Source organism: Pterocles gutturalis, unplaced genomic scaffold (genome assembly GCF_000699245.1).
Source record: "Pterocles gutturalis isolate BGI_N339 unplaced genomic scaffold, ASM69924v1 scaffold50855, whole genome shotgun sequence".
Classification (NCBI taxonomy): domain Eukaryota; kingdom Metazoa; phylum Chordata; class Aves; order Pterocliformes; family Pteroclidae; genus Pterocles; species Pterocles gutturalis.
The window spans coordinates 6,826-24,976 of NW_010140130.1; the positions used below are offsets into that span (position 1 = coordinate 6,826).

Here is an 18,151-nt window from a genome sequence, read left to right on the forward strand (position 1 = left end):
GAGAGTTTTCAAAGCTGACTTCCACTGCTCTTAGTCGTTTCCTCTTGCTCTATTTCACTGTCTTAAACCTCCAAGTTGTTGGTCAATTAATGTGACAGGAACTCCATAGGTTATGTTTGTTCATGGTAGAGATGTCTTCTTTCATTAGTCCAGCCTTAACAGCTGCAGAGTTTTAATGTTTTAGCCACTGTATAACAGCCTGTTTGCAATGAAATGCTAAAGCAGTAAAAGCCTGTGCATTGGGGGTGGGGGGAGAGGCTCACAAGAGCTGAGAGGGAAAATGACATATAAAACCTCGTCTTTTCTTCTGTTCTGCTGATTTTTATTTCAGTCCCTGTTCATTCCCAGGTCCAGTGATTTCCCTGTCTCCCGTAATTGTAGGGAGCTGAGTCCTGGTCCTTTTGTTATTCACGTTGGATGTTCTGGCTAGAGGTTTTGTTGTCACTCTAAGGACTCTGAAGGCTGCACACACATTTAAACATTTTGGAAACAAAGTCGCTAGTCCTGAATTTAAAAAATCTGACTCTCAGCAGTGATACATGAAAATTGTCTTTTATTAGCTAAGTTTATCACTGTTCATTAAGATTTCCTGGTAACTGTCATTTTTCTGTAATTGTTTTTTTTTTTGCTGTATTTACCAAGCTTTCTTTGAATCTTGTCAGACAATTTAACTTCTTAAATCAATAGATTTGCCTATTAAAAATGTTTATGGTACTGCTTTGTCATTATTAAATATTCCTAGAAGTTAATTAGTAAGAGATTGCATCTTACTCTCATCATCTTTTAGGAAGCTGCTTCGAAGAATTCCCCAACTAAGCCAGTGCCTGACAGTTGTAATCCCAAGTGCCTAATATTTTTCAGTGATATTCAATTTTAGCAATCTGATATGGCCATTAACTATTGAAGGCCAAAATTAATGATACATTTATATAATTGTGCATAATTGCACTCTCTGTCTTTGCAGAACTTTTTACAAGAGATATATAGACAGGAATATTTCAAAATTATCATGTAAATCAGTATTTTTTAAAATGTACGTGTGTAAAATTTAAATATATCATTGCACATCACATTTGAGTAAGCAAAAATTATAGTGAACTGCCTAATATTACTGTACATGGTTTATTAATGATAAAAGTAAATGTTCTTTACATTTATTAGGAATATTATTTAACAGTTTATTTTCTTTTGCATCAGCACATCTTTGACATAACAGAAGCATGCAAACCCAAGAAAATAAATGAATTAGAACGGAACAGGGCACCTAATCTTTCTCCAATTGAAGTTAATGGGAGTTCTGCTTTGAATTTGAGCTGAAGTTAAATTTATTGGAAATAGGATTAGGCCAAAATGTATATAGTCTTCTTGCAAATTTGTTTTTAGGAAATTTAATTATAAACAGGATAAAATGATAGGAAATTATGTTTCGTGTCCAGACAGCATTTCTATTCATGCACGGAATGATGGTTATTAAAGCTCAAGAACATAGGCCTTGCTCTGTACTTGCTCCTTGCAGTATAAAATTGAGAGCTCTGTTCAATCCATCTTTAAATTATTTTAACAATGAAACTGCCATTTCTCCTGTCTTTCAGTACACACTCCCACAGGATGTTTCCTATGAAGTTAAGCCTAGATTGTCCAGTGATTTTTTTTCTAAATGAAATGTTGAAGATAGATTATTAAAACCTAACTATTATAGTTAAGATAGTTTTTGCACAGGCTCTGCAAGTCTGAAGATTTTAGATAGTCTCTTTGCACTTGCAGTACAGGATGACTTTGTGTACTTACATCCCATCAAAACTCCACTTTTTTTTTTTTTTTTTTTTCCAGACAGCACCCATATTAACTTGCAATCCCTCTTCCCCTTCACAGGTAGCCTCTCTTGGAGTCACCACGTTCACGCTGTGTGCCCTCTGCATCGACCGATTCCGTGCTGCCACCAACGTGCAGATGTATTACGAGATGATCGAAAACTGCGCCTCGACCACGGCCAAGCTGGCTGTCATCTGGGTGGGCGCGCTGCTGCTGGCCCTGCCCGAGGTGGTGCTGCGCCAGCTGGTGCTGGAGGACCCCCAGTACAGCGGCAGCCCCCCAGGGGAGCGCTGCGTGGTGAAGATATCCACTGCCCTTCCGGACACCATCTACGTGTTAGCTCTCACGTACAATGGGGCAAGACTCTGGTGGTACTTTGGGTGCTATTTTTGTTTGCCTACCCTTTTCACCATTACCTGCTCGTTGGTGACAGCGAGGAAAATCAGGAGGGCAGAAAAGGCTTGCACAAGGGGGAACAAGCGTCAAATTCAGCTGGAAAGTCAGATGAACTGCACAGTGGTGGCTTTGACCATTTTATATGGGTTTTGCATTATTCCTGAAAACATTTGCAACATTGTGACTGCCTACATGTCCACAGGGGTCTCTCGGCAGACTCTGGACCTCCTCCATCTCATTAGTCAGTTCCTTTTGTTCTTTAAGTCCTGTGTTACCCCAGTTCTCCTTTTCTGTTTCTGTAAACCTTTCAGCCGGGCCTTTATGGAGTGTTGCTGTTGCTGCTGTGATGAATGCATCCAGAAGTCTTCAACAGTGACAAGTGATGACAATGACAATGAGTACACCACAGAACTGGAGCTCTCCCCTTTCAGTACCATCCGTCGCGAAATGTCCACTTTTGCCTCTGTGGGGACTCACTGTTAATTGACCTGAGGACTTTATTTCCTGTATCTTTTCCCTTTTTTTAATTTTTTTTTTTAATTTTACTTCTTGAAGCAAAATGCAAGGAAAAGAAAAGATTATTGAAAACTACTCTGGAAACAAATCTGCACATTAACAGTAGTGCTTTGGAAAATAATTTGGTTATTAAAATGAAAGAGAGGGAGAGAAGGAGAGCCAGCACTCAGTTTTAGATCATTGTATTTTGTATGATGCTAGGATTTTATAGTTTGGGGAGGAGAATCCGTATCAATCCACTTTTATTTAATTCCATAGTATTTTTTTTGATAATCACTGTAAAACAGTTATATAGACATTGTGGGTTTTGCAAGATGTTTCATGTAAAACATGTGGTGGAAAGTATTTGAAGGTAGTTTTAATCCAATTACTATACACTATTGTGAGAGGACTTGGACTTCAGAAAATTTATAAAGTAATAAAAATAAAAATAAATGAGGTTTTATTCTTTAACTTTATTGTCAATCTGCATTTAACAAGGACACTGTAAGTATTAAATTCCTTTAATAAGTAAAAAGTCTTTGCATAAAATAATTTAAATGGCCATAATTAATTTACCATTGATTGTGTACTTACCCTTGGAGGCTATAATTACAGTGTTTAAGGAAGATGGTTTTAATGGTGTTAGATTTACATGAGCGTTTTTTTTAATGTGTATCACAAAGGTTCAGTGTGCCTCATTGAAAATTTCCTTCTTAACCTGTGGGTATACAAAACCTGAGTTATTTTGTACTTCTTACAAAGAGAGATTTGCTTTCTCACTAAATTTTGTCTTGTGTGCTTTCAAAATTGAGTTTCTTTCCAATTTATTGTTGGTTTTCCATTGAGATTATGTTCTCAGTCTCTGTATATGTAGCTTCTACTGGCTTCAGTGAGAGTCCCATTGCAGAGCAAGGCATTCTTTTTCCAGAGGTTTTCTGATAATAAATGTGGGGGACTGAAACATGTGGAGAGTTAATTCCTTCTTTTTTAAAAGGTATAAACACAGTTGGATGTTTGGGGCTTGACCCAGAGCCCATTGCAGTCGGTGGAAAGGTTTCCATCAATTTCAGAGGACTTTGGATCAGATTGGCATCTCCTATTTATTCTGGGATATGTAGCGTGAATATTAATCACGGGGGCTCTGCATACCAATTATAAATCGTGCTGCTCTCACAGAGACTGCTATTCACTAGCATCTCACAGCTCTGAAGCTGTTTTTGAGAGCCATAGTGTGTTTTGCTGATGGCTTTTTGCTGTCCGCAGAGTTGTTGAAATTAGAGTATGTCAACACTGCCAGCAACAGTGCGATATAGTAAAATCTAAAGTTGTTAGGAGCAAGCCAGGTTGGGGACTGGAAAGTGTCTATCTGTACCAGCAGAACTTATTTGGCCCGCTTCTTGGCTGAAGTAGGAGACTGTTCTTGGCGGGCAAGCTGGCTCATATTTACACTGGGCAGTGGGCTGAAGCATAGGCACATGCTAAGGAACCGAATTAGTTATAATTAGCTTATATTTTAATACTAATTAAACAAATAATACAATTGTAATAGTATGTGCAGAAATCAAATCCTGTGCATTTGTCCTTTGAAATTAACAGTGATTGTAACTGATGTAGTCTTACTTCCCAATACCTGCCTCTAAATACGTTAAAGAACTAATGTAGCTTCTGGAAAGGAGTATATTTTTTATTTGTAGATTCTGGATTTAATATGTTTAATCTTTGCATCTCCTTGGACAAGCAGTATTTCTTCTTTTTCTTTACCATTTTAACCTATAACAATTGCAACTGAAAAGCAGTTGTAATTAATCAATCTGAATATGAATCCAAATATGTATATGCACTTGAGTTCTTTTTCTGATTTTTGATTCAGACATTGGACCCTATCAAAGCAGTCTGCTTTAAGCACAGGCCTAAATTTAAATATGTGTTTCTGTTTAGGACTTTCTAAAGTACCTAAATTTTAAAAATCATTTGGTAAGATGGTCAATCACTTACGAAGATGGGGAAACTGTCCCTTCTTTACAAACCCTTCACTGACTTCACATCGCTTGTTTACATTCAATAAACTCATAATGTGAAAAGCATTAAAGAGAAAAGGTAAAAAAAAAAATATCCTCACTGTGATGCCTGTGTCTCCTCAAATACATATTCCCATAGCTACATTTTGATTTGTACTACTCTTCTTTCTTAGGTACCAGTATTTATAAAGAATGTGAGTAAAACCTCCCTTCTTGTTCCTTCATGGTGTTGCTTGCTGAATGGTTTCTCTCAGCTGCCTTTACAATCCCAGCGTGAGCAGGGGCTCAAGGATCTGAGAAAGGAACAGCAGAATGGGAGGAAGCACTTTTTCTAAAAGAAGTAAATATAGAAAGTACTCGGGAATATTAAATTATGACATTTATCTAATTTTGGTGCAAAACTGTACTGGGGCAGGAAAAGTCCCCGATTACCTCGGATGTTAGGTGCTTCCAGCTTTCCAGCCTGCAGTGGATCGGTGTAAACTGTGCCAAGGAATGTGGCTCGCTCCCAGGTTAAGTGCTTTGTGTCCCAGAGCGGTGCAGTTTGCTTCTCTGTTGAAACATTTCCATGATATATGTGTGCTAATCCTACTGGAGAAAAAAATGTAATCAAAAAAGATGTCTAAAAAGTCATTGGAGAAGGTGGAATTTGAAGATCAATAATGCTGTGTTTGGAAATAACCCTCCTGCCTGTGTGGTGGAGCATTCTCTAGCCTCGTATTCAGTGGGGCTTCTTTGTACCCAGTGTAACCTTGCCTTTTGTGCGTCTGAAAGAGCATTTTTCACAGCTATTTCTCCCCCCTGCCTTGGACCTCTATAGCAATACAAGACACCCTTTTATTCTAATTTGTTCTCTAAATTGGTCAAACTAACCCCACATTTGCAGGTTTGCATTGTCACGGCCATTCTGATGCAGGTGTGGCTTGCATTTAATGCACATTTAGTGCACATTTAATGCACATTTAATGCATTTAAGTGTCATGATCAATGATGCCTTTTGTTAAAGATGAGGTACTGCATTGCTTTTCTTCCTAATTTTGGGAGTAATGCTCTGAATTCTTGAAATTTTCCTGGTGTTTGTTTTTCTTACTTTCTTTCATATTCTTAGAAGCCATTTCTGTCTGTTTTGAATCCAGTTCTGTAAGACATTTGTCTGTTAACAAGAGGGCATTTAATGGGCTGATGAATGAAGATTTGGAAGTGTTTATGGCAAGGATTTAATTCTTTTACATGAAATAGAGAAAATGCAGCGCATGGTGATCAACATAAAATAAGAGGATGGAATGGAAAATCATTTTGTGAGGTAGGAAAGCCTTATACCTCTCAGGTATGTAAACCTGTAATACATTAACACTTGTTGTCCCAGCCCTGGTCCCATTAAGAAATTAAAAATGATAAAACTCTAGTATCTCCAGTGAGATCACATTTCGTGACCTGTATCAAAAAATATGATCTTTGTGTAGGCCGAAGTACAAATGGTAAATTATTGAAAAATATTGCTCAGTTAGAATAAATCTCTTATTTTGCACCTTCAAAGATAAATTCCTGCCCTTAAACGGCCTCAATGACTTGCTCATCTCCTGTTCTGTCTCTGGGACCCAGATGTAAGGTTCCACAGCTGCTGTTGCAGCAGCGCTGAGAATGGCTCCTAAAGACAATGTAAAAGTTTCCAAGAATGTTGTCCTACATCTCTTCATACAAAATTGTATGATGTTAGGCTATGTAGATACATTGTGCTCATGGCACTCAGAGGCAAGGTAGATTCTGTGAAATGTGAGTTGCTAATGAAACTCTTGAGTAGCTTCTCCAAATTCATTAAACAACAAGAGGATTCAAAACCTCTCCTAGGATCTGTAAACCATTGTCTTAGGCACAGTACATACATGCAACTTGCCCTATGTGCGTCTAACTGCTGCTGGTGTTCTCAAATACATCGCTGAGCTGCTTCTGAGCTTTTTTTGCCAGGTGACATTAACAAAACTCACAGAACATATAATCACTTTGTTACTGTGTTGGAATTGAGACTGAAGGCAAAACCTGTTCAAAATAAGTCTGTCTCCTTAGCTGGGACCAACCTTGTGTGTGTATGGCGAGCACATCTAAGGTGGCTGTGGACTGCCAGTAGATACAAGCTTAGTACAGTATCATCAGCATATACATATGTTTGTGCATGGTGTGATGAATTGAAAAATGAAGCTTCTGTTATTTCTAGGATGGAAGAGCTAGATTAGAAGTCCTTCTCTGCTTAGTTTGTAGCTGAGATTTGAATTTGGTCGTTCGAGATCCCATCAGGAAGGCGTAACCACTGTGGTAATAGATATGCTGGTGAAAAGATTGTCACCTCTCCAGTTGGAGTTGTTCCAACTTTTTAAATATTTAGTTAGAGACTTAGTACCTAAACTGCTGACCTAAGTCACTGTGTGGTAGAAACAATCTCTTTTGTTCACTCTCTGGTCCATGGAATGTTTCTGAGGCAAATAGTTACTGTCAGAGAAGTGGAGAAATCATTACTCAAGGGCAGCCGGCAGGTTGGTTGGTAAAAGTGCTCACGTGAGGAATGAGCAGTTTTCAAGTGCCTGCACTTAAACCCAAGCCTGTTTTGCAATACATATGCTACCCATGGCCTTATTTGTTTTTCTGTGGTAGAAAGTTGTGGATTTTTTCTGTCTCCTGGATGGGGAACTTCCCAACTACCTGAGCACATTGTCCATTTCGGGTGACCAATGTGAGAGTCGTGGCAGTGGATGAGCTTAAGCAGAAGGAAGTCTGATGCCTTGGTCATCTGCCTTTCTCTGTTGCCCAGCTCTTCTCCATGTGTTGGTTTCTGAAGGTCTTTCCTCAGACATGGATATTTCGGATGCAGTGTGACAGCACTCCCAAGAGTTAGGCCAGGCAACGCTAGGCAGATGCCCACATTACACACCTTTGAGTCTCTAGACTGTGATCCCTCTGTGTTGGGAAGACTATAGCATGTACAGATGAGGTTGTCTATTACCTTTATTCTGGAAGGGGGGAGCTATGAAGCAAACTGCCTGCATGAATCTGGCTCACCTCAGCTCAGAGAAGGCCAGGCTGGATGAGGCTTTGAGCAACCTGATCTAGTGGAAAGTGTCCCTGCCCATGGCAGGGGGGTTGGAACTTGATGATCTTTAAGGTCCCTTTCAACCCAAACCATTCTATGGTTCTATGATTTGTCCAGATTACAAAGGCAAACTGGGATCTTAAAGTAGATCTTCCATGTTATAACTTCTTATGTCTTCATCTTGAGAATATCTTTCTTCTTTTGCAGGCTGGAAGCACAATAGGTGGCAAGTAAAGTTAATTTTCCTACTAGCGCTGGGAAATGTGATTAGGAGTTATACCAGGCATTTTCTGTGATAATGCTGCTTTTTTTTTTTTCCTCTGAAAAGCTCTGCCAAAGTCAATGTGAACAAATGATGTGAATCATTATAACTTAAGAATATACTACACGCACTTTCTCATGCTTCAGGAACTCTGCTTTTTCACCGCTGTTTTGTATTTGATGGAGTCAGTTAACACCTATGCTTAGCAGATGTCAAATTTTCAAAAGCTGTGTATCTTTTGTAGTGAATAAGAAACAATGAAAAAGAGTTGAGCTGAGATGCTCCAGGACACCCAGGCATCTCTGCTATGGAAACACTGACTCATGTTGAGGGCTAAAGTTCATCAAACAACTGGGAGGAAAGCTGTATTTAACCATGTACTGCATTTAACCCCTGAAATCCAGGCTACTTGCTTTCCCTGTGATACAATTTGGTACGTTCAGTTTTTGGTTGTCAGGCAGTAAAAGCTGGGGCAAAGACTCCCTGGCATTTTCAGCATGTCCATGACAGCACTGAGAGGCGGTGTCTGCTGCTGGTGACACATTCCCTGTGTCGTGTCACCCAGAGTGCCAGGATCCATATGCCTGGAGCTGTCCCAGCCTCTTTCAAAAATGAGGTCAAAGATTTCAGTCCTTGTGCACTTTGGCTTTAGTTTTGTGTCACAGCTTCTACTACCAAAAAGTAAAAGCTATTATCCTAACTAAAATGGTTGTGGGGTTTTTCTTCTGCTAGAAATCTGTCCTGTCAGAGTTACAGAACTCTCAGTTTAGAGTGTTTAATAGAAGTGCTTGTGGCAGCATTAATTAAGGTAGTAGATCAGTTATAGCTAAAGGGAAAGTTTTATTTTGCTTCCTGGGTTGGTTGTTGGTTTTTTTTTTTTTAATCCTTTATTTTTGTGTGATTACAAAGTTAATGTTTTTGGGTTGGTGTTTTTTTTGTGTTTTTTTTTTTCTCTGAAGCAAAATGTAAAAAACCCACAAGCACCAATTCTTTTGTCTAGTCAGAGAAATTCCATCCTTGGCTTACATCAAGAGTCTTCATTTATATCCACAGTGAATTAAGACCATTGTTCTTTGAGAAAGAAGCCAGAATACTTGCATTAGAAACATGGTCGTGACTAACTTGATCTTGAAGATACTAGATTTGAATAAACTTTGAACACTGGAATGCTAATGTTAAGTGAGCACTTTATTTTTTTAATAATTATGGCCTTGCCAACCTAATATTTTTAAGGAGATGAAGATACATACAGTTCAACAATAGCTTGTGATTGAGTTTCATAACTGTCACAAGGGACTCCAGAATACATATAGTCTGGACTAAGATGACCTAATAGCAGCTGGATATACACGTGATAATCCTTACCGAAGACAATACAACTATTTATTTGAAGAAATAGATTTTAGCCTGTTAGCTTATTATACCAGAGAACTAAGTTCTTCCCTAAGATGTTCTTCTGATTTGGTTTAATATATATATGTGTGCTAGAAGAAAAATCTGTTTAGTGTGTTTAGTGTTGTACAGGGAACACAAAAGCTTAAGAAAGAAGGTGTCTTATCTATAACTGTAGCCAGCATTTATGCTTCACATTTTTTCTTCTAAATTCTTTCCTTCCTCTGTTTTGAAACAATTTCTGCTGCTGTTCTTATCAGTCCTTTCAATATCTTATTCCATTTACTAACTTTCCCCTGAGCAAAGGAAAATCCTCTTTTGTTTTTTCTGATGATCAGTTCTTTTAAATTGAGCTTGTAGGTAAGTCTCATTCATTTTGTACAATCTATCCACTAGAAAACTTGAAGGTGAACAGTCTTTTTCCCTATGGAAAGTATTTACAAATAAGGAAGCTGCAGTCTTTCTTTCTCTGAGCTGGCAGAACTAAAAATAAATCTCATCAATCTGTATGAGACCTGTGGAGAGTATCAGCACTAAGCGTGAGTTTTTGACTTAGCTGGCTCACCAACATGCAAATCATGAGGCTCTGCCAACAGACAACAGCACTGTCTCCTTGCCAAAACACAGGAAGTTCCTACCTGAGATAACGGTGGCTCAGGTGTCTTTACTTCATATGGTGATTGTCTACTGATGCTCTGTTTTAATCTCTAATGATTGTTAGATGCCCTCATGACTTCTGAGTAAACTATTTCTCATTCAGGTCTTCATTTAGCAGGTATCAGTCATGACCTTAGATTAAGGCTTGTACGATTAAGTTGGGGGTTAACATTAGCTGCTGACCTATCTGTGATGTAAGAGATGCCTGTGTATAGATGGCACTGTTCTTTCATCTGCAAGTTGAAAGAACTGGGGTCTCTCCTAGGCAATGCTGCCAAATGGTGCTGCTGTACATCTGCATCCAGCCTCCTGGTAGTTGATGACAACTTGGTGACAAGTCTGTCACACTGGAGCCAGTTTTGAGAGGTATTCATAGCATTGCTCTCAAAAGGCTTTAAGGGGCAGCCAGTCTCCTAAACTATTCATTCGTCCTTAAGACATCCTTGTTTCGTATGGAGGAAGATGTCCCTTTGGCTTTTGACAGCAGCAGCAGAAGAGAGGAGGTAGAAGAAAAGAAGAGAGGCTCAGATGTGGATTGGTTTATATTCTACCTTTTGGGATAGAATTCTCTAGTTGCAAGTGTTTCTTAGCTTCCCAGGGTTAAAATAGATGGGACACCGAATCCTTGACTCTAACATAGACCTCCGCACTGAGGATGGAGCCAGTGACCCTGAAACCGGAATCCCAAAACCCCAGAGAGAACACTGGACTTTTTTTCCCCACACAGTCTTGTTTGAGTGGTAAATCCATTCTGATACACAGGGCATGGAGAGCATGGAAGTTAGCCTGCTTTTCCTGATGTCTCCCCCCCTTGGTGTTGAAAGGGTTAACAATGTTAGCATTTAGTTTAGAAGCGCCTGGTTTTGGATGAATAGGGGCAGTTTGTGCCTTTTCAGTGCCTGTTTCAGGCTGTCCTCATCCTGCACAAGGCAGCACTGTGTGCATTCAGATCCTGAAGATTCCACTGCCTGCAGGGCTTTTCTTAACCTTTTTCTTGTTGAATAAAAGAAATAAAGTCATTGTTAACTCTTTGAGGTTTGATGACTTAGCTTTGGATACCTTCTTCCTCTTGGAGTACCACTGAATTTGCAAATATGCCCACACCTAGCAACCACACTCAGAAGCAGCTGTCGAGGTTTGAACACTGCAAACCTTATGAAGAAATGCAACGTTGTGAGTTTACATTGAATCTGCAAAAGGCAGTCAGCCGAGTAAAAATACATCCAAAATCTACCTGTTTCTGCTTTCAATGCACCACTCTAATTATAGAATAATACTTGTTTTGCTGTCAATCACAATATTACTGCTTAAGAATTCTTAAAAATTCTCATTCTTCCATTCTGTTTGTTTGATTTGCCTTTGTCATCTTCTTTCATTCTATTCTTCATCTCTGTTTTCCTTGTCCCCTGGAGAATTTTAGTTGTTTGTGCTGTCCTCTCTACACCTCAAAATGACTCCTGTTTAATCAGAGCTTGAGTTCAGTGAGTAAAAGATGAGTTAAAGAAGTCAATAAGCACTTCCAGCTCACTACATTGCCACGTACACATGTGGTTTGGGTCTTAACTGAAAATAACTCAATATAAAAGACAAAAAATAAAGCAACCTGCCAGTAAACCAAGAGCTATCAGAACCTGGAGGCTGGTAAAATGAGCATTACTGTGGGCTTCTCTGCTCCCATTCAGCAGCCAGCTGCAAAAGCCTGCCCTGGGACGGACCTGTCAAAAACACAGATGGGAAGCTCTTCAACTAATCTTGAACACAGTGAAAATTAAAATATGAAGTATTTTAAATGAAATATTCTGTGTTCAGCAGAGTAGCGTTTGAAACACCAAGGTCCGTTTCATCAGAGTATACCTGACCTGCTCTACCCCCGAGCCACTGGCAGGCTGTCAAGCTTTTGGCCCTGCCAGAGGAGAAAAACTGTTCTGTTGATTCTGGCATCTAACTCAAATATTAGTGTCAACCTAAAAGTATTAAAAGATGAGATTCCTTATGGGCAAAACTAATTCCATCTTGACACATTCCTAACAATCACTAGCTCAGGAAGAACATTATGAGGTAAGATTTATGTTTGCCTCTAGAGAAAGGTTCTTTATTCAAATTAAGAAGAAAAATGAATTTCAGGCAAGGTTTGAACTCTTTTATATATGCTGTAATATATATGCTAACTAAGTTATATAGGAAACATGATTGTCTCTTCCTTTACCTTAGAGCTATATATTCAGTGACATAAAGGCATAAGGGCAGAAAGGCAATAAACAAGGCCAACTCTTGCCTAACAATCCCACACAATTTCATCCAGTTACTCCAGTGCAGAAGTTCTTCAGTTTTGGATACCAGAAGCAGATCTAATTGTTTAGTCGAGGTGGAGAGTCCTGCATTTCCATTGCTTCTAGGGCTAATTATGCTCATTAAGAAAACAGCAATCTCATGACCTCAGCAAACCTGTCATAATTTTGATGGTACATAATCAAATAAATCCAGTTATTTAAGTGGAGTTGGCTCAGGTTACACTGGAATAACTGAACACAAGATTGGATCTCTTTCACGCTCAATTTCTGAAGCTGAACAGTTTTCTAACCTGAGGATCAATAAGCTCATTACTGGGTATTTACATGTGGGTTTTCGTGACAATGCAAGATAATTACTAGTAGTTCCTTCCTCAGCTGAAACTCTGTTCATGTTTCCTCCTCCTCCCACACAGTCAATCCTTTTACAGACCTCTTACGTGATCTCAGGACAGCACATTATTGTAATTTAGGCAAAGTATTTCTTCTGACTTTGTCAACTAAAGATATTCCTGATTTTTTCTTCACCCGTTTTCTATGTATAATTGTTTTCTACTTTCAGTGTTTATTTTTAATATGAAATTCAATAGTAACTTTTCTTTGGTCTGCTATAGGATATTGTCTGATGAAAGGCAAGATCTGGTAAGTAGCAAAAAACTAGCTGTCAATAAGCAAGTTAATATAGATTCATCAGAGGTATTTACTCTTTTTAGAACATTGCATAATCTATAGCCTGCAAATATCCCCTCTTAAAGGTAAAATTTACTGAATTTCAGCTATAATTTATGCTGATAATACATTTCAGCCCCTGTGGATTAGAATCAGAGGCTGATCTCAGTTATATGAGTGTACGCTGTAGGGGTAATACTCCAGGATTGTTCTGATGTAAAAGAACCTTCAGGTACTGAAGGATCTGCACCAGAAGCCCTTTGCAGAGTGTCTAGGTGGCTGCAACCACATCTGTACATCGAGACCAGTTTTCCTGTGGCATCTGACGAAGCCCCTGCTGCATCCCCTGGCAGTACTGGGTGTTGCACTGCACAGACCTTCCATGCAGCACAGGCTTGCATTTCCAGCTGATGGCAATGCTGCATGCAGATACAGTAAAGCACTTCTGTCAAAATGAGAAATATCGTGTTCTACGGTATGAATATGCTGAACCATGGCAAGGGCGAAAGACTAGATTGTGCCATTCAGTCCGCATTGTCATCAGGGCTCCCTCCTTAGGACCAAGTCCAGCCCCACAACACACTGAGATTTGGTTTTGGGGAAAGAAAAAAACACTTCTGACTGAACAAGGTGAGTAGTTCTGCAGCTGCAATACTTTAGATATGTCAGGGCCTTGGTGGAAATAGGCAGTCAATCCTCTTTGACTCTTCTAATCTCCTTAGGCTATCCTGATTTATACAGGAGATCTCTGCAGAGAAGCAGGTGCCTTGTCATAGTCACCAAGAGCAGCCATAATAAATACATGTACATTTTCCATCAAGGAGATCCCAGGTCTCAGAGGATGCAGGTGGTCAGGAGCAAGATCAGTGCAGTGGTTTTCGGGTGACCTTCATTTGCATCATAAGCTCATCATCTTCCTGAGCACAGAGGAACAGTGGGGCTGGCAGTCTGCTCAGCCCCACAGCAACAGGCGTGGTACAGGCTGGGAACAGGAAGCACTGGCTGAGCTGATGAGGGATGTTTCACACATTGCCTCCATCTCTGAAACACTTGGCTCCAGACAGTGCTGTTCATCTCTCACTTTTAAGAGTGTTTGCTAAAAGGTTTTCTCTCCTCTCTGTGTGGGGTTGACCAAACACAATTTAAGCAAGTATGTTTCTGCTGAAGCACCAATGTTCTTTGGTTGTTATTTGTTGTTCTCATTGTTACAAAGAACAATCTTTCTGTTGAAGTAATCTAAATGATCACTTGGAGGCTGCAAAACTATATGTCATTTTTAAGCAACTGTATCATGATGGCCTTAGGGAAATTTTACAGATGTGTTGCCACAATCCATTTCTTCCCCATGAAGAGCTACCAGGCCAGTTGCTTGGATTAATTTGCCACAGCTGTTTACTTCTTTGACCTCAGAGATGCAAAGGCATGATGCCAATGAAATACAAAGAATTACTGTTTTTAAGAATAATTTTCTAAAGCAAAAAGTGTAAGGAGATGGTATTCTTCCCATTGAATGGAACTACTTGGGTGAGTGTTTTGGTTTCAGCTTTTAGTAATTTCTTCTCTGTTTTTCTGTTAACCTGTAGACATAGATAAATGAGAAACACAATATTAATGTGCTTGGAATAATTTAAGACAGACTAATATCTCCCTGACAGAAAATTGCCAGCTCAGGTCTATCATGGCATCAGTCACTGCAAAGTAATAAATTTCTGCAGCAGAACTACTAGGTAGATACCTTGTTTTATTTATTTCTGCAGTTCAAACATACCCCCATTTCCATTTTGACCACCGTTGTTCCTATCTGGCTGTGCTTATTTATTTGAAGATATTTATAGGTGATACTGTCCCCAGCTAACAACTCAGCATGCAAGAGCTGATGAATATTAAATTTTAATTTGTCTAAAAACTAAAGGCAACAAATCTAGGTCAAAGATATTGCCTTGGGCAAAGTCCACACAGAATCTTTTGCATCACTGAATATTACAGCTCCTGTCTTTCTGTTTTTAAATGCTTATACCTGATCAGGCAGGTGCCTTTTTATGCAAGTGGCATATAATTTAAAAGTATCTCAAGTGGTAAGGATGCAAATCCTGGGCTATGCACTGCAGAGAAAAACAATAGTTCCCCCACAATATTAACTTAATGATTGATCATTGAGATTTGTGTTTGTATTTGCTGCTTGTCCCATTTTGAGGAAGAGACTTGCCCCTAAGCATTAGGTGACTGATCTAAACAAAGAACTAAGGGAATTTGAGGAGCCCCTCACAATCTCACTTGTTGAAGCAGCTACTTGGTATAAAAATCCACTAAATGCCTCTATTCTGTCATTTCACTTTTGTATCTGTTTTGCTTAATAACTGCTAGTTTCCTGGTCATCCGTGCTGTGCTTATACCACTGTATTCATGATCTCTCCTCTGGAGTGATTAGTTCCCTCCTAATACAGCCTAGTTTTCTTCTGGGTCCACAGAGAGTATGGCTGAAGTCAGCCTTCTGCAGGAGGTGCTGGCTTTGAGCAGTAAGAATGTGGGTATATCCACATCAGGTGACGTAGGAACCAAGGTTCATTCCTTAACAGTCTACAAAGACCCTGTAGGTACACCGAATGAACATAAAGTGGATAATTTTGGAGCCTGATGGCAAGGATATTAATCTGTAAAATAAAAACAGAGGTTCAGGTTTTTTAGCAGATGGCATTGATAAAGTAGCAGAACTGCAGCAGGAAAGACTGTCTCCTGCCTGCCCTCCTTCCCCTTCCCTTCCAAAAAACCCTCAGTAGATGTGGTTTTGGCATTCATTTAAATGAGAGGAAGCCTGCATCCATGGAATGTATCCTTCTGGTGCAAGAGATGATGTTTGCCACACATAGGTATGCTGAAAAAAAATTGCCAGCATGAGGCATTATTTCTGTTCCTTGGCATCCTCTGAAAGTGTAGGAATTCGTCCATGCACTTGTATCTTATTATGGATTTGAAACTTTTCTTGGTTGCATGCCTTCAGCAGTAATTCACAATACAATTAACTCTTTATTTTGGATTGATAGCATGACTGGAACAGGGAAAAGTGGGCAAAAAAGATAATGAAAGCACAGTCTAGTATTTTTTACCATGGTAGTGGTGTTCTTATGGTATGAAGCATTACTGCAGTGTTGAATTGTTCCCCCTTTGCTGAAAGGTGGGGAGAGACAATAATTTTCTTATGCTTGAATGACGTGGTGCTGCCTAGTGAAATATGCAGTAGTAAGGTTCTGCAGGTCACTACTGTGACTCATTCATGACAATGAGAATAAAATAACTGCAACTCTTAAAAATATCAATAAACAGTTTTAAGCATCAACTTCAACAGGAATGTGTGTCATACAAGGTCTGATATTGTGTGTCACAGGATGGCACACATTCCCATGGGTTTCATTTTTATTCCCTGAAAAACCTTTGATTTCCAGTGGCTGCAAATGCCTTCAAGTGTTTACAAAAGAGTCATTTATATGTACATTTATAATAAATTTATATAATGATAAAATACTCTTATATTTACTGTATATTTATTATTCATATACTGCAAAAGTGGTGCAAACAGATGCAACCTGCAGTTCTGTGTTTAATTTCTTCTGCTTCACCTTCCATACAAGAGTCCTAGCTCTGCGCTGTATCAGTCACCTGTATTTATCTTACCATTTCCCTCTATTGAATTGCAAGAGGCTTCCACTTAAAATTATCAGGAAGATTTGAGTTGTCTGACCCTAGAAAATAGCTCTGTATAGATTAATGACCTTACAGATCTCCAAAGAATTGCAGACAGCAGTATGTAAACAATGTTGCCAGGCTCCAGAAGTGTCTGTAATTTCATCTAATCGGTCTTCAGAAATCTTTATGCTGATTTCATAAGACTGAAAGAGAAATATAGAGTCCCTGTTGATAATAAATCATAGTTGCTTGATGGATATCTCATGAAACACCAGAAAATACTCTGAATTCTTTTGAAAGCTGTACTAAAGAAACAGCAGGAGCTAAGAATTCATACAGCTGTTTCACATAGCTTTCAACATAAACCTTCTAACTTTTTGGTTTTTTTCTTGATGTTACCTTTTCATTAATTTTTCATGTTTGGACACAAATTTAGTCATGATATGTCTCGTTAAATTTATCATCACATGTGCTAAGTTAGTGTGTATTAACACCATACACAGTGCTACAATCAGGTATTCTGTCTCAGCACAGCCGTGGAAGATTCTTACACTACCTGATTTTTAAACTGCTAGACATACATACATGGCTTATACATAGTTAGACTAGAGCAAAATGTACAAAAAACTGGTCAAGACTTGTGCTTGAAATAGATTATGTGAAGATGAAAACAGGAATCCCAAGTTTCTGCACGGTGCAACTGAAGTGGTGGGATGTCAAGAAGATAACTGAAGTAAGGCAGCTGAACAATCCTCATGTTGAAACAGGATCACTGTGGTTTGCCCATGAGGTCCCTGATTTAAGGTAGCCATAGAAGGGAAGTGAAGGTGCAGAACACAGATTAGGAAATCTTCAAACATGAGCTATGTGACCTAATGCATGAATCAAAGACATAATGCCGATAGTGACTAATACTCAAGCGAATTAATCTGCAAAAGCAACAGGTTTCATAGAGTCACGGAATCATGGAATGGTTAGAGTTGGAAAGGACCTTAAAGATCATCAAGTTCCAACCCCCCCTGCCATGGGCAGGGACACCCTCCACTAGACCAGGTTGCTCAAAGCCTCATCCAGGCTGGCCTAGAACACTTCCAGGGATGGGGCATCCACAACTTCCCTGGGCAACCTGTTCCAGTGCCTCACCACCCTCACAGGAAAAAAAATTCTTCCTTATATCTAGTCTAAATCTGCCCTCTTCCAGTTTAAATCCATTACCCCTCATCCTCTCGCTACATGCCCTTGTAAAAAGTCCCTCCCCATCTCTCCTGTAGGCCCCCTTCAGGTATTGGAAGGCTGCTATAAGGTCCCCCCAGAGCCTTCCCTTCCCCAGGCTGAACAACCCCAACTGTCTTGCCCTGTCCTCACAGGGGAGGTGTGGAAAAAAAACCTGACTTTT

At 39.4% G+C, this 18,151-nt stretch overlaps 1 protein-coding gene across 1 annotated transcript; it reads left to right on the forward strand.

Annotated features, from left to right (window-relative positions):
- Positions 1-1,872: 1,872 nt before the first annotated feature.
- GPR37 (G protein-coupled receptor 37 (endothelin receptor type B-like)) lies at positions 1,873-3,686 on the forward strand (the record flags this gene model as incomplete). The annotated part of the gene is made up of 1 exon (XM_010083535.1): positions 1,873-3,686. A coding segment is annotated over one exon (819 nt), but the record flags the coding sequence as incomplete, so codon positions are not given.
- Positions 3,687-18,151: the final 14,465 nt, after the last annotated feature.